Source organism: Heterodontus francisci, chromosome 15, assembly GCF_036365525.1.
Source record: "Heterodontus francisci isolate sHetFra1 chromosome 15, sHetFra1.hap1, whole genome shotgun sequence".
In the NCBI taxonomy this organism is placed as follows: domain Eukaryota; kingdom Metazoa; phylum Chordata; class Chondrichthyes; order Heterodontiformes; family Heterodontidae; genus Heterodontus; species Heterodontus francisci.
In genome coordinates, this window is record NC_090385.1 from 91535764 (window position 1) to 91550517 (window position 14754).

General features: G+C 59.6%; 1 protein-coding gene across 1 annotated transcript in view; it reads left to right on the forward strand.

The window, feature by feature from the left end:
* The window catches only part of LOC137377445 (sodium- and chloride-dependent neutral and basic amino acid transporter B(0+)-like), a 200356-nt gene that overhangs the window by 152922 nt on the left and 32680 nt on the right, over positions 1 to 14754 (forward strand). Inside the window, exon 7 of the mRNA XM_068047023.1 lies at positions 13467 to 13607. Within this exon, the coding sequence (XP_067903124.1) occupies positions 13467 to 13607 (141 nt within the window). The remainder of the gene's footprint in view (positions 1 to 13466; positions 13608 to 14754) is intronic.

Genomic DNA, 14754 nt, shown 5'->3' on the forward strand with positions numbered 1-14754 from the left:
TGGGGGGGGGGGAAAAGAGAGGGTTGGAGGGGGGGGGGGGGAAAAGAGAGGGTTGGAGGGGGGGGGAAAAGAGAGGGTTGGAGGGGGGGGGGAAAAAGAGAGGGTTGGAGGGGGGGGAAAAAGAGAGGGTTGGAGGGGGGGGGAAAAAGAGAGGGTTGGACGGGGGGGGGGGAAAAGAGAGGGTTGGAGGGGAAAAAGAGAGGGTTTGGAGGGGAAAAGAGAGGGTTGGAGGGGAAAAGAGAGGGTTGGAGGGGGGGGGAAAAAGAGAGGGTTGGAGGGGGGGGGAAAAGAGAGGGTTGGAGGGTTGGAGGGGGGGGGGGAAAAGAGAGGGTTGGGGTTGGAGGGGGGGGGGGAAAAAGAGAGGGTTGGAGGGAAAGAGAAGGGTGGAGGGGGGGGGAAAAGAGAGGGTTGGAGGGTGGAGGGGGGGGGGAAAAGAGAGGGTGTTGGAGGGGGGGGGGGGGGAAAAGAGAGGGTTGGAGGGGGGGGGAAAAAGAGAGGGTTGAGGAGGGGGGGGGAAAAAGAGAGGGTTGGAGGGGGGGGGAAAAAGAGAGGGTTGGAGGGGGGGGGAAAAGAGAGGGTTGGAGGGGGGGGGGAGAAAAAGAGAGGGTTGGAGGGGGGGGGGAAAAGAGAGGGTTGGAGGGGGGGAAAAGCGAGGGTTGGAGGGGAAAAGAGAGGGTTGGAGGGGGGGAAAAAGAGAGGGTTGGAGGGGGGGGAAAAAGAGAGGGTTGGAGGGTTGGAGGGGGGGGGGGGGAAAAGAGAGGGTTGGAGGGGGGGAGGGGGAAAAAGAGAGGGTTGGAGGGGGGGGAAAAAGAGAGGGTTGGAGGGTTGGAGGGGGGGGGGAAAAGAGAGGGTTGGAGGGTGGGGGGAAAGAGAGGGTGGAAAGAGAGGGTTGGAAAAGAGAGGGTTGGAGGGGGGGGGGGGGAAAAAGAGAGGGTTGGAGGGGGGGGGGGAAAAAGAGAGGGTTGGAGGGGGGGGAAAAAGAGAGGGTTGGAGGGGGGGGAAAAAGAGAGGGTTGGAGGGAGGGGGGGGGGGAAAAAGAGAGGGTTGGAGGGGGGGGGAAAAAGAGAGGGTTGGAGGGGGGGGGAAAAAGAGAGGGTTGGAGGGGGGGGAAAAAGAGAGGGTTGGAGGGGGGGGAAAAAAGAGAGGGTTGGAGGGTTGGAGGGGGGGGGGGGAAAAGAGAGGGTTGGAGGGGGGGGGGAAAAGAGAGGGTTGGAGGGGGGGGAAAAGAGAGGGTTGGAGGGTTGGAGGGGGGGGGGAAAAGAGAGGGTTGGAGGGGGGGGGGAAAAAGAGAGGGTTGGAGGGGGGGGGGGGAAAAGAGAGGGTTGGAGGGGGGGGGGAAAAAGAGAGGGTTGGAGGGGGGAAAAAGAGAGGGTTGGAGGGGGGGGGGGAAAAGAGAGGGTTGGAGGGTTGGAGGGGGGGGGGAAAAGAGAGGGATGGGGGTTGGAGGGGGGGGGGAAAAAGAGAGGGTTGGAGGGGGGGGGGAAAAAGAGAGGGTTGGAGGGGGGGGGAAAAAGAGAGGGTTAGAGGGTGGAGGGGGGGGAAAAAGAGAGGGTTAGAGGGTTGGAGGGGGGGGAAAAAGAGAGGGTTGGAGGGTTGGAGGGGGGGGGGGAAAAGAGAGGGTTGGAGGGTTGGAGGGGGGGGGGGAAAAGAGAGGGTTGGAGGGGGGGGGAAAAAGAGAGGGTTGGAGGGGGGGGGGAAAAAGAGAGGGTTGGAGGGGGGGGGGAAAAAGAGAGGGTTGGAGGGGGGGGGGGAAAAGAGAGGGTTGGAGGGGGGGGAAAAAGAGAGGTTGGAGGGTTGGAGGGGGGGGGGAAAAAGAGAGGGTTGGAGGGGGGGGAAAAAAGAGAGGGTTGGAGGGGGGGGGGAAAAAGAGAGGGTTGGAGGGGGGGGAAAAAGAGAGGGTTGGAGGGGGGGGAAAAAGAGAGGGTTGGAGGGGGGGGGGGGAAAAAGAGAGGGTTGGAGGGGGGGGGGAAAAAGAGAGGGTTGGAGGGGGGGGAAAAAGAGAGGGTTGGAGGGTTGGAGGGGGGGGGGAAAAGAGAGGGTTGGAGGGGGGGGGAAAAAGAGAGGGTTGGAGGGGGGGGGAAAAAGAGAGGGTTGGAGGGGGGGGGAAAAAGAGAGGGTTGGAGGGGGGGGGGGGGAAAAAGAGAGGGTTGGAGGGGGGGGAAAAAGAGAGGGTTGGAGGGGGGGAAAAAAGAGAGGGTTGGAGGTTGGAGGGGGGGGGGAAAAAGAGAGGGTTGGAGGGGGGGAAAAGAGAGGGTAGGAGGGGGGGGAAAAAGAGAGGGTTGGAGGGGGGGGGGGGAAAAAAGAGAGGGTTGCGCGGGGGGGGAAAAGAGAGGGTTGGAGGGGGGGGGAAAAAGAGAGGGTTGGAGGGGGGGGGAAAAAGAGAGGGTTGGAGGGGGGGGGAAAAAGAGAGGGTTGGAGGGGGGGGGGGAAAAAAGAGAGGGTTGGAGGGGGGGGGGAAAAAGAGAGGGTTGGAGGGGGGGGGAAAAAGAGAGGGTTGGAGGGGGGGGGGAAAAAGAGAGGGTTGGAGGGGGGGGGGGAAAAAGAGGGTTGAGGGGGGGGGGGAAAAAGAGAGGGTTGGAGGGGGGGAGAAAAGAGAGGGTTGGAGGGGGGGGGAAAAAAGAGAGGGTTGGAGGGGGGGGGGAAAAAGAGAGGGTGGAGGGGGGGGGGAAAAAAGAGAGGGTTGGAGGGGGGGGGGAAAAAAGAGAGGGTTGGAGGGGGGGGGAAAAAAGAGAGGGTTGGAGGGGGGGGGAAAAAAGAGAGGGTTGGAGGGGGGGGGGAAAAAAGAGAGGGTTGGAGGGGGGGGGGAAAAAAGAGAGGGTTGGAGGGGGGGGGGGAAAAAAGAGAGGGTTGGAGGGGGGGGGGGAAAAAGAGAGGGTTGGAGGGGGGGGGGAAAAAAGAGAGGGTTGGAGGGGGGGGGGAAAAAAAGAGAGGGTTGGAGGGGGGGGGGGAAAAAAGAGAGGGTTGGAGGGGGGGGGAAAAAGAGAGGGTTGGAGGGGGGGGAAAAAAGAGAGGGTTGGAGGGGGGGGGAAAAAAGAGAGGGTTGGAGGGGGGGGGAAAAAAGAGAGGGTTGGAGGGGGGGGAAAAAGAGAGGGTTGGAGGGGGGGGGGAAAAAAGAGAGGGTTGGAGGGGGGGGGAAAAAAGAGAGGGTTGGAGGGGGGGGGAAAAAGAGAGGGTTGGAGGGGGGGGGGAAAAAAGAGAGGGTTGGAGGGGGGGGGGAAAAAAGAGAGGGTTGGAGGGGGGGGGGAAAAAAGAGAGGGTTGGAGGGGGGGGGAAAAAGAGAGGGTTGGAGGGGGGGGGAAAAAAGAGAGGGTTGGAGGGGGGGGGGAAAAAAGAGAGGGTTGGAGGGGGGGGGAAAAAGAGAGGGTTGGAGGGGGGGGGAAAAAAGAGAGGGTTGGAGGGGGGGGGAAAAAGAGAGGGTTGGAGGGGGGTGGGAAAAAGAGAGGGTTGGAGGGGGGGGGAAAAAAGAGAGGGTTGGAGGGGGGGGGAAAAAGAGAGGGTGGAGGGGGGGGGAAAAAAGAGAGGGTTGGAGGGGGGGGAAAAGAGAGGGTTGAGGGGGGGGAAAAAAGAGAGGGTTGGAGGGGGGGGGAAAAAAAGAGAGGGTTGGAGGGGGGGGGGAAAAAAGAGAGGGTTGGAGGGGGGGGGGAAAAAGAGAGGGTTGGAGGGGGGGGGAAAAAAGAGAGGGTTGGAGGGGGGGGGAAAAAAGAAGAGGGTTGGAGGGGGGGGGAAAAAAGAGAGGGTTGGAGGGGGGGGGAAAAAAGAGAGGGTTGGAGGGGGGGGGAAGAGGGTTGGAGGGGGGGGGAAAAAGAGAGGGTTGGAGGGGGGGGGAAAAAAGAGAGGGTTGGAGGGGGGGGGAAAAAAGAGAGGGTTGGAGGGGGGGGGAAAAAAAGAGAGGGTTGGAGGGGGGGGGAAAAAGAGAGGGTTGGAGGGGGGGGGAAAAAAGAGAGGGTTGGAGGGGGGGGGAAAAAAAGAGAGGGTTGGAGGGGGGGGGAAAAAAAGAGAGGGTTGGAGGGGGGGGGAAAAAAGAGAGGGTTGGAGGGGGGGGGAAAAAAGAGAGGGTTGGAGGGGGGGGGAAAAAAGAGAGGTTGGAGGGGGGGGGGAAAAAAGAGAGGGTTGGAGGGGGGGGGAAAAAAGAGAGGGTTGGAGGGGGGGGGAAAAAAGAGAGGGTTGGAGGGGGGGGGAAAAAGAGAGGGTTGGAGGGGGGGGGGAAAAAGAGAGGGTTGGAGGGGGGGGGAAAAAAGAGAGGGTTGGAGGGGGGGGGAAAAAAGAGAGGGTTGGAGGGGGGGGGGAAAAAGAGAGGGTTGGAGGGGGGGGGGAAAAAAGAGAGGGTTGGAGGGGGGGGAAAAGAGAGGGTTGGAGGGGGGGGAAAAAGAGAGGGTTGGAGGGGGGGGGAAAAAGAGAGGGTTGGAGGGGGGGGGAAAAAAGAGAGGGTTGGAGGGGGGGGGAAAAAAGAGAGGGTTGGAGGGGGGGGGAAAAAAGAGAGGGTTGGAGGGGGGGGGAAAAAAAGAGAGGGTTGGAGGGGGGGGGAAAAAAAGAGAGGGTTGGAGGGGGGGGGAAAAAAAGAGAGGGTTGGAGGGGGGGGGAAAAAAGAGAGGGTTGGAGGGGGGGGGAAAAAAGAGAGGGTTGGAGGGGGGGGGAAAAAAGAGAGGGTTGGAGGGGGGGGGAAAAAAAAGAGAGGGTTGGAGGGGGGGGGAAAAAAAGAGAGGGTTGGAGGGGGGGGGAAAAAAGAGAGGGTTGGAGGGGGGGGGAAAAAAGAGAGGGTTGGAGGGGGGGGGAAAAAGAGAGGGTTGGAGGGGGGGGGAAAAAAGAGAGGGTTGGAGGGGGGGGGAAAAAAGAGAGGGTTGGAGGGGGGGGAAAAAGGAGGGTTGGAGGGGGGGGGAAAAAAGAGAGGGTTGGAGGGGGGGGGAAAAAGAGAGGGTTGGAGGGGGGGGGAAAAAAGAGAGGGTTGGAGGGGGGGGGAAAAAAGAGAGGGTTGGAGGGGGGGGGAAAAAAAGAGAGGGTTGGAGGGGGGGGGAAAAAAGAGAGGGTTGGAGGGGGGGGGAAAAAAGAGAGGGTTGGAGGGGGGGGGAAAAAAGAGAGGGTTGGAGGGGGGGGGAAAAAAGAGAGGGTTGGAGGGGGGGGGAAAAAAGAGAGGGTTGGAGGGGGGGGGAAAAAAGAGAGGGTTGGAGGGGGGGGGAAAAAGAGAGGGTTGGAGGGGGGGGGAAAAAAGAGAGGGTTGGAGGGGGGGGGAAAAAAGAGAGGGTTGGAGGGGGGGGGAAAAAAGAGAGGGTTGGAGGGGGGGGGAAAAAAGAGAGGGTTGGAGGGGGGGGGAAAAAAGAGAGGGTTGGAGGGGGGGGAAAAAGAGAGGGTTGGAGGGGGGGGGAAAAAAGAGAGGGTTGGAGGGGGGGGGAAAAAGAGAGGGTTGGAGGGGGGGGGGAAAAAAGAGAGGGTTGGAGGGGGGGGGAAAAAAGAGAGGGTTGGAGGGGGGGGGAAAAAAGAGAGGGTTGGAGGGGGGGGGGAAAAAAGAGAGGGTTGGAGGGGGGGGGGAAAAAAGAGAGGGTTGGAGGGGGGGGGGAAAAAGAGAGGGTTGGAGGGGGGGGGAAAAAGAGAGGGTTGGAGGGGGGGGGAAAAAGAGAGGGTTGGAGGGGGGGGGGAAAAAAGAGAGGGTTGGAGGGGGGGGGGAAAAAGAGAGGGTTGGAGGGGGGGGGAAAAAAGAGAGGGTTGGAGGGGGGGGGAAAAAGAGAGGGTTGGAGGGGGGGGGGAAAAAGAGAGGGTTGGAGGGGGGGGGAAAAAGAGAGGGTTGGAGGGGGGGGGAAAAAAGAGAGGGTTGGAGGGGGGGGGGAAAAAGAGAGGGTTGGAGGGGGGGGGAAAAAGAGAGGGTTGGAGGGGGGGGGAAAAAGAGAGGGTTGGAGGGGGGGGGAAAAAAGAGAGGGTTGGAGGGGGGGGGAAAAAAGAGAGGGTTGGAGGGGGGGGGAAAAAAGAGAGGGTTGGAGGGGGGGGGAAAAAGAGAGGGTTGGAGGGGGGGGGAAAAAAGAGAGGGTTGGAGGGGGGGGGAAAAAGAGAGGGTTGGAGGGGGGGGGAAAAAAGAGAGGGTTGGAGGGGGGGGGGAAAAAAGAGAGGGTTGGAGGGGGGGGGAAAAAGAGAGGGTTGGAGGGGGGGGGAAAAAAGAGAGGGTTGGAGGGGGGGGGAAAAAAGAGAGGGTTGGAGGGGGGGGGGAAAAAGAGAGGGTTGGAGGGGGGGGGGAAAAAAGAGAGGGTTGGAGGGGGGGGGAAAAAGAGAGGGTTGGAGGGGGGGGGGAAAAAGAGAGGGTTGGAGGGGGGGGGAAAAAAGAGAGGGTTGGAGGGGGGGGGGAAAAAGAGAGGGTTGGAGGGGGGGGGAAAAAGAGAGGGTTGGAGGGGGGGGGAAAAAGAGAGGGTTGGAGGGGGGGGGGAAAAAAGAGAGGGTTGGAGGGGGGGGGAAAAAAGAGAGGGTTGGAGGGGGGGGGGAAAAAAGAGAGGGTTGGAGGGGGGGGGAAAAAGAGAGGGTTGGAGGGGGGGGGGAAAAAAGAGAGGGTTGGAGGGGGGGGGAAAAAGAGAGGGTTGGAGGGGGGGGGGAAAAAAGAGAGGGTTGGAGGGGGGGGGAAAAAAAGAGAGGGTTGGAGGGGGGGGGAAAAAGAGAGGGTTGGAGGGGGGGGGAAAAAAGAGAGGGTTGGAGGGGGGGGGAAAAGAGAGGGTTGGAGGGGGGGGGAAAAAAGAGAGGGTTGGAGGGGGGGGAAAAAAGAGAGGGTTGGAGGGGGGGGGAAAAAAGAGAGGGTTGGAGGGGGGGGGAAAAAAGAGAGGGTTGGAGGGGGGGGGAAAAAAGAGAGGGTTGGAGGGGGGGGGAAAAAAGAGAGGGTTGGAGGGGGGGGAAAAAGAGAGGGTTGGAGGGGGGGGGAAAAAAGAGAGGGTTGGAGGGGGGGGGAAAAAAAGAGAGGGTTGGAGGGGGGGGGAAAAAAGAGAGGGTTGGAGGGGGGGGGAAAAAAGAGAGGGTTGGAGGGGGGGGGAAAAAAGAGAGGGTTGGAGGGGGGGGGAAAAAAGAGAGGGTTGGAGGGGGGGGAAAAAGAGAGGGTTGGAGGGGGGGGGAAAAAAGAGAGGGTTGGAGGGGGGGGGAAAAAAGAGAGGGTTGGAGGGGGGGGGAAAAAGAGAGGGTTGGAGGGGGGGGGAAAAAAGAGAGGGTTGGAGGGGGGGGGAAAAAAAGAGAGGGTTGGAGGGGGGGGGAAAAAAGAGAGGGTTGGAGGGGGGGGGAAAAAAGAGAGGGTTGGAGGGGGGGGGAAAAAAGAGAGGGTTGGAGGGGGGGGGGAAAAAAGAGAGGGTTGGAGGGGGGGGGAAAAAAGAGAGGGTTGGAGGGGGGGGGAAAAAAGAGAGGGTTGGAGGGGGGGGGAAAAAAGAGAGGTTGGAGGGGGGGGGAAAAAAGAGAGGGTTGGAGGGGGGGGGGAAAAAGAGAGGGTTGGAGGGGGGGGAAAAAAGAGAGGGTTGGAGGGGGGGGGAAAAAAGAGAGGGTTGGAGGGGGGGGGAAAAAAAGAGAGGGTTGGAGGGGGGGGAAAAAAGAGAGGGTTGGAGGGGGGGGGAAAAAGAGAGGGTTGGAGGGGGGGGGAAAAAAGAGAGGGTTGGAGGGGGGGGGAAAAAGAGAGGGTTGGAGGGGGGGGGGAAAAAGAGAGGGTTGGAGGGGGGGGAAAAAAGAGAGGGTTGGAGGGGGGGGGGAAAAAAGAGAGGGTTGGAGGGGGGGGGAAAAAAGAGAGGGTTGGAGGGGGGGGGAAAAAAAGAGAGGGTTTGGAGGGGGGGGGAAAAAAGAGAGGGTTGGAGGGGGGGGGGAAAAAAGAGAGGGTGGAGGGGGGGGGAAAAAAGAGAGGGTTGGAGGGGGGGGGGAAAAAAGAGAGGGTTGGAGGGGGGGGGAAAAAGAGAGGGTTGGAGGGGGGGGGAAAAAAGAGAGGGGTTGGAGGGGGGGGGAAAAAGAGAGGGTTGGAGGGGGGGGGGAAAAAAGAGAGGGTTGGAGGGGGGGGGAAAAAAGAGAGGGTTGGAGGGGGGGGGAAAAAAGAGAGGGTTGGAGGGGGGGGGAAAAAGAGAGGGTTGGAGGGGGGGGGAAAAAGAGAGGGTTGGAGGGGGGGGGAAAAAGAGAGGGTTGGAGGGGGGGGGGAAAAAAGAGAGGGTTGGAGGGGGGGGGAAAAAGAGAGGGTTGGAGGGGGGGGGAAAAAAGAGAGGGTTGGAGGGGGGGGGAAAAAAGAGAGGGTTGGAGGGGGGGGGAAAAAAGAGAGGGTTGGAGGGGGGGGAAAAAAGAGAGGGTTGGAGGGGGGGGGAAAAAAGAGAGGGTTGGAGGGGGGGGGAAAAAAGAGAGGGTTGGAGGGGGGGGGAAAAAGAGAGGGTTGGAGGGGGGGGGAAAAAGAGAGGGTTGGAGGGGGGGGGAAAAAAGAGAGGGTTGGAGGGGGGGGGAAAAAAGAGAGGGTTGGAGGGGGGGGGAAAAAGAGAGGGTTGGAGGGGGGGGGAAAAAGAGAGGGTTGGAGGGGGGGGGAAAAAAGAGAGGGTTGGAGGGGGGGGGAAAAAGAGAGGGTTGGAGGGGGGGGGAAAAAAGAGAGGGTTGGAGGGGGGGGGGAAAAAAGAGAGGGTTGGAGGGGGGGGGAAAAAAGAGAGGGTTGGAGGGGGGGGGAAAAAAGAGAGGGTTGGAGGGGGGGGGAAAAAGAGAGGGTTGGAGGGGGGGGGAAAAAAGAGAGGGTTGGAGGGGGGGGAAAAAAGAGAGGGTTGGAGGGGGGGGGAAAAAGAGAGGGTTGGAGGGGGGGGGAAAAAGAGAGGGTTGGAGGGGGGGGGAAAAAAGAGAGGGTTGGAGGGGGGGGGAAAAAAGAGAGGGTTGGAGGGGGGGGGGAAAAAAGAGAGGGTTGGAGGAGGGGGGGAAAAAGAGAGGGTTGGAGGGGGGGGGAAAAAAGAGAGGGTTGGAGGGGGGGGGAAAAAAGAGAGGGTTGGAGGGGGGGGGAAAAAAGAGAGGGTTGGAGGGGGGGGAAAAAAGAGAGGGTTGGAGGGGGGGGGAAAAAAGAGAGGGTTGGAGGGGGGGGGAAAAAAGAGAGGGTTGGAGGGGGGGGAAAAAAGAGAGGGTTGGAGGGGGGGGGGAAAAAAGAGAGGGTTGGAGGGGGGGGGAAAAAAGAGAGGGTTGGAGGGGGGGGGAAAAAAGAGAGGGTTGGAGGGGGGGGGAAAAAAGAGAGGGTTGGAGGGGGGGGGAAAAAAAGAGAGGGTTGGAGGGGGGGGGAAAAAAGAGAGGGTTGGAGGGGGGGGGAAAAAAGAGAGGGTTGGAGGGGGGGGGAAAAAAGAGAGGGTTGGAGGGGGGGGGAAAAAAGAGAGGGTTGGAGGGGGGGGGAAAAAAGAGAGGGTTGGAGGGGGGGGGAAAAAAGAGAGGGTTGGAGGGGGGGGGAAAAAAGAGAGGGTTGGAGGGGGGGGGAAAAAAAGAGAGGGTGGAGGGGGGGGGAAAAAAGAGAGGGTTGGAGGGGGGGGGAAAAAAGAGAGGGTTGGAGGGGGGGGGAAAAAAAGAGAGGGTTGGAGGGGGGGGGAAAAAGAGAGGGTTGGAGGGGGGGGAAAAAAGAGAGGGTTGGAGGGGGGGGGAAAAAAGAGAGGGTTGGAGGGGGGGGGAAAAAAGAGAGGGTTGGAGGGGGGGGGAAAAAGAGAGGGTTGGAGGGGGGGGAAAAAGAGAGGGTTGGAGGGGGGGGGAAAAGAGAGGGTTGGAGGGGGGGGGAAAAAAGAGAGGGTTGGAGGGGGGGGGAAAAAAGAGAGGGTTGGAGGGGGGGGGAAAAAAGAGAGGGTTGGAGGGGGGGGGAAAAAGAGAGGGTTGGAGGGGGGGGGAAAAAAGAGAGGGTTGGAGGGGGGGGGGAAAAAAGAGAGGGTTGGAGGGGGGGGGAAAAAAGAGAGGGTTGGAGGGGGGGGGAAAAAAGAGAGGGTTGGAGGGGGGGGGAAAAAAGAGAGGGTTGGAGGGGGGGGGAAAAAAGAGAGGGTTGGAGGGGGAGGGGGAAAAAAGAGAGGGTTGGAGGGGGGGGAAAAAAAGAGAGGGTTGGAGGGGGGGGGGAAAAAAGAGAGGGTTGGAGGGGGGGGGAAAAAGAGAGGGTTGGAGGGGGGGGGAAAAAAGAGAGGGTTGGAGGGGGGGGGAAAAAAGAGAGGGTTGGAGGGGGGGGGGAAAAAGAGAGGGTTGGGGGGGGGGAAAAAAGGGGAGGGGAAAGGGTTGGAGGGGGGGGAAAAAGAGAGGGTTTGGAGGGGGGGGGAAAAAAGAGAGGGTTGGAGGGGGGGGGGAAAAAAGAGAGGGTTGGAGGGGGGGGGAAAAAAGAGAGGGTTGGAGGGGGGGGGAAAAAAGAGAGGGTTGGAGGGGGGGGGAAAAAGAGAGGGTTGGAGGGGGGGGGGAAAAAAGAGAGGGTTGGAGGGGGGGGAAAAAGAGAGGGTTGGAGGGGGGGGGAAAAAAAGAGAGGGTTGGAGGGGGGGGGAAAAAAGAGAGGGTTGGAGGGGGGGGAAAAGAGAGGGTTGGAGGGGGGGGGAAAAAGAGAGGGTTGGAGGGGGGGGAAAAAGAGAGGGTTGGAGGGGGGGGGGGAAAAAAGAGAGGGTTGGAGGGGGGGGGAAAAAAAGAGAGGGTTGGAGGGGGGGAAAAGAGAGGTTGGAGGGGGGGGGAAAAGAGAGGGTTGGAGGGGGGGGGAAGAGAGGGTTGGAGGGGGGGGGAAGAAGAGGGTTGGAGGGGGGGGGAAGAGAGGGTTGGAGGGGGGGGGGAGAGAGGGTTGGAGGGGGGGGGGAAGAGAGGGTTGGAGGGGGGGGGAGAGAGGGTTGGAGGGGGGGGGAAGAGAGGGTTGGAGGGGGGGGGGAGAGAGGGTTGGAGGGGGGGGGAGAGAGGGTTGGAGGGGGGGGGAGAGAGGGTTGGAGGGGGGGGGAGAGAGGGTTGGAGGGGGGGGGAGAGAGGGTTGGAGGGGGGGGAGAGAGGGTTGGAGGGGGGGGGGAGAGAGGGTTGGAGGGGGGGGGAGAGAGGGTTGGAGGGGGGGGGAGAGAGGGTTGGAGGGGGGGGGAGAGAGGGTTGGAGGGGGGGGGGAGAGAGGGTTGGAGGGGGGGGGAGAGAGGGTTGGAGGGGGGGGGAGAGAGAGGGTTGGAGGGGGGGGGAAGAGAGGGTTGGAGGGGGGGGGAGAGAGGGTTGGAGGGGGGGGGAGGAGAGGGTTGGAGGGGGGGGGAGAGAGGGTGGAGGGGGGGGGAGAGAGGGTTTGGAGGGGGGGGGAGAGAGGGTTGGAGGGGGGGGGAGAGAGGGTTGGAGGGGGGGGGAGAGGGTTGGAGGGGGGGGGAGAGAGGGTTGGAGGGGGGGGGAGAGAGGGTTGGAGGGGGGGGGAGAGAGGGTTGGAGGGGGGGGGAGAGAGAGGGTTGGAGGGGGGGGGAAGAGAGGGTTGGAGGGGGGGGAGAGAGAGGGTTGGAGGGGGGGGGGAGAGAGGGTTGGAGGGGGGGGAGAGAGGGTTGGAGGGGGGGGAGAGAGGGTTGGAGGGGGGGGAGAGAGGGTTGGAGGGGGGGGGCGAGAGGGTTGGAGGGGGGGGGAGAGAGGGTTGGAGGGGGGGAGAGAGGGTTGGAGGGGGGGGAGAGAGAGGGTTGGAGGGGGGGGGAGAGAGGGTTGGAGGGGGGGGGCAGAGAGGGTTGGAGGGGGGGGAGAGAGGGTTGGAGTCGGGGGGAGAGAGGGTTCGAGGGGGGAGAGGGGTTGGAGGGGGGGAGAGAGGGTTGGAGGGGGGGGAGAGAGGGTTGGAGGGGGGGGAGAGAGGGTTGGAGGGGGGGAGAGAGGGTTGGAGGGGGGGGAGAGAGGGTTGGAGGGGGGAGAGAGGGTTGAGGGGGCGGGAGAGAGGGTTGGAGGGGGGGAGAGAGAGGGTTGGAGGGGGGGGGAGAGAGGGTTGGAGGGGGGGGAGAGAGGGTTGGAGGGGGGGGAGAGAGGGTTGGAGGGGGGGAGAGAGGGTTGGAGGGGGGGAGAGAGGGTTGGAGGGGGGGACGAGAGGGTTGGAGGGGGGGGAGAGAGGGTTGGAGGGGGGGAGAGAGGGTTGGAGGGGGGGAAGAGAGGGTTGGAGGGGGGGAGAGAGGGTTGGAGGGGGGGCGAGAGAGGGTTGCGAGGGGGGGAGCCGAGGGTTGGAGGGGGGGAGAGAGGGTTGGAGGGGGCGGAGAGAGGGTCTGGAGGGGGGTGAGAGAGGGTTGGAGGGGGGAGAGAGGGTTGGAGGGGGGGAGAGAGGGTTGGAGGGGGGGACGAGAGGGTTGGAGGGGGGGCGAGAGGGTTGGAGGGGGGGAGAGAGGGTTGGAGGGGGGGAGAGAGGGTTGGAGGGGGGGAGAGAGGGTTGGAGGGGGGGAGAGAGGGTTGGAGGGGGGGAGAGAGGGTTGGAGGGGGGGAGAGAGGGTTGGAGGGGGGAGAGAGGGATGGAGGGGGGGAGAGAGGGTTGGAGGGGGGGAGAGAGGGTTGGAGGGGGGAGAGAGAGGGTTGGAGGGGGGGAGAGAGGGTTGGCGGGGGGGCGAGAGGGTTGGAGGGGGGCGAAGAGAGGGGTCTGGAGGGGGGGAGAGAGGGTTGGAGGGGGGGAGAGAGGGTTGGAGGGGGGGAGAGAGGGTTGGAGGGGGGGAGAGAGGGTTGGAGGGGGGGGAGAGAGGGTTGGATGGGGGGGAGAGAGGGTTGGAAGGGGGGAGAGAGGGTTGGAGGGGGGAGAGAGGGTGGAGAGAGGGTTGGAGGGGGAGGAGGAGAGAGGGTTGGAGGGGGAGAGAGGGTTGGAGGGGGAGAGAGGGTTGGAGGGGGAGAGAGGGGACGGGGAGAGAGATGGACACAGAGTGGATAGGGATTGACACTGAGAGGGAGAGAGGGGGGCGGAAAGGAGATCAAGATCACACCTGACAGATGGACATCTATCTGAATTCTTTCACATCGCTCATCAAGTGTGCAGGCAGACATTGACTACTATTGCAAGCAAAAAAAATGCCAAGTATCTCATTAAATAGGGAGAAATGTGTTTAAACTCGGACTGTGTATTGCTGGCATTAGATTGGCTGTACACTTTATATCCAGATTAATTGCCCTCATGTCCGTGGCTGCGTCAATAATTTTGTCAAATGTCCATGATACAACATGTTGGTGCCTATCCCTGGCTAAATGATTGAGCTGATTAGGGTCATGGTTTTATTTGAATGAAGTGAGATTAGGTGGATAATGAGAATGGCAAAGAATCCTGAGGAGTAAATGTGAGGAGTTAAATATATCATTATAGTCTGATATTCATCACCATATTCATACCTCTGAATATGGATATAAATAAGTTCGAATAATATCATGCTATTTAAATTCAGTTACAGTATGCAGCTCAGTGTTAAATATACCCTTCATCCAATTATTACTCTTCCAATTGTCTTCTGTTTCATTCTCTGCATTGTTTACAATCCTATTAGTTTACCATTCAATTGGATTCAATATTATAAATGTTGTACCAGCAATCCAGGAAAATCTAACAAGCTCCTCTCTATGGTCAGGTGGTTTATTTCACTGCGACATTCCCTTATGTGGTTCTGACCATACTCCTGATCCGAGGTGTTACCCTGGAGGGAGCCGAGAAAGGAATTGAATTCTACATTGGAAGCCAGTCAGACTTCTCAAAACTGGCTGATGCTGAGGTAAATGCACCAGAATAATCCATAGAATATCAGCTGTAATTTTCAGTCAAACTGTTTCATGCATCACTTGAATTATTTTTTATGTGCGCTTGGGAGTGTCAGTTTAAAATCTGAATGCTGATTTTGGGTACTTGTTAAAATATGGGAAATCCAATTTCAATTAATGCCAAGTTTTAACTGAGACTCTAATTTGGTCGGCAGCTCTTGGGGATGGGACACCATCCTTAAATGGCCGTGGTCATCAATATGCTTCACCAGGTCCTGCCACCGGCCAAAAGGGGGTCGCCTCCACTTTTGGCTCTGGGACTTCTGCCACCTCTATTAAATTCAGCCCAGAGTTGACCCCTCCCAGCCCAATGCCTTCCTAGGCCATTTTCATAAGAAAATCATAAGAACTAGGAGCAGGAGTAGGCCATCCGGCCCCTCGAGCCTGCTCCGCCATTCAACAAGATCATGGCTGATCTTTTCGTGGACTCAGATCCACTTACCCGCGCTCTCACCGTATCCCTCAATTCCTTTATTGTTCAAAAAGATATCTACCTTAGCTTTAAAGACGCTTACTGAAGAAGCGTCAACTACTTCACTGGGCAAGGAATTCCATAGATTAACAACCCTCTGGGTGAAGAAGTTCCTTCTTAATTCAGTCCTAAATCTGCTCCCTCTACTCTTGAGGCTATGCCCTCTTGTCCTAGCTTCACCTGCCAGTGGAAACATCCTCTCCACTTGCATCTTATCTATTCCCTTCATGATTTTATATGTTTCTAAAAGATCCCCCCTCATTCTTCTGAACTCCAATGAATATAATCCCAATCTACTCAGTCTCTCCTCATAAGGCAACCCCCTCAACTCCGGAATCAACCTAGTGAACCTCCTCTGCACCCTCTCCAGTGCCAGTATATCCTTTCTCAAGTAAGGAAACCAAAACTGCACACAGTACTCCAGGTGCAGCCTCACCAGTACCTTATACAGCTGCAACATAACCTCTCTGCTTTTAAACTCAATCCCTTTAGCAATGAAGGACAAAATTCCATTTGCCTTCCTAATTACTTGCTGTACCTGCAGACCAACCTTCTGCGATTCATGCACAAGGACACCCAGGTCCCTCTGCAGAGCAGCATGCTGCAACTTTTTAACCATTCAAGTAATA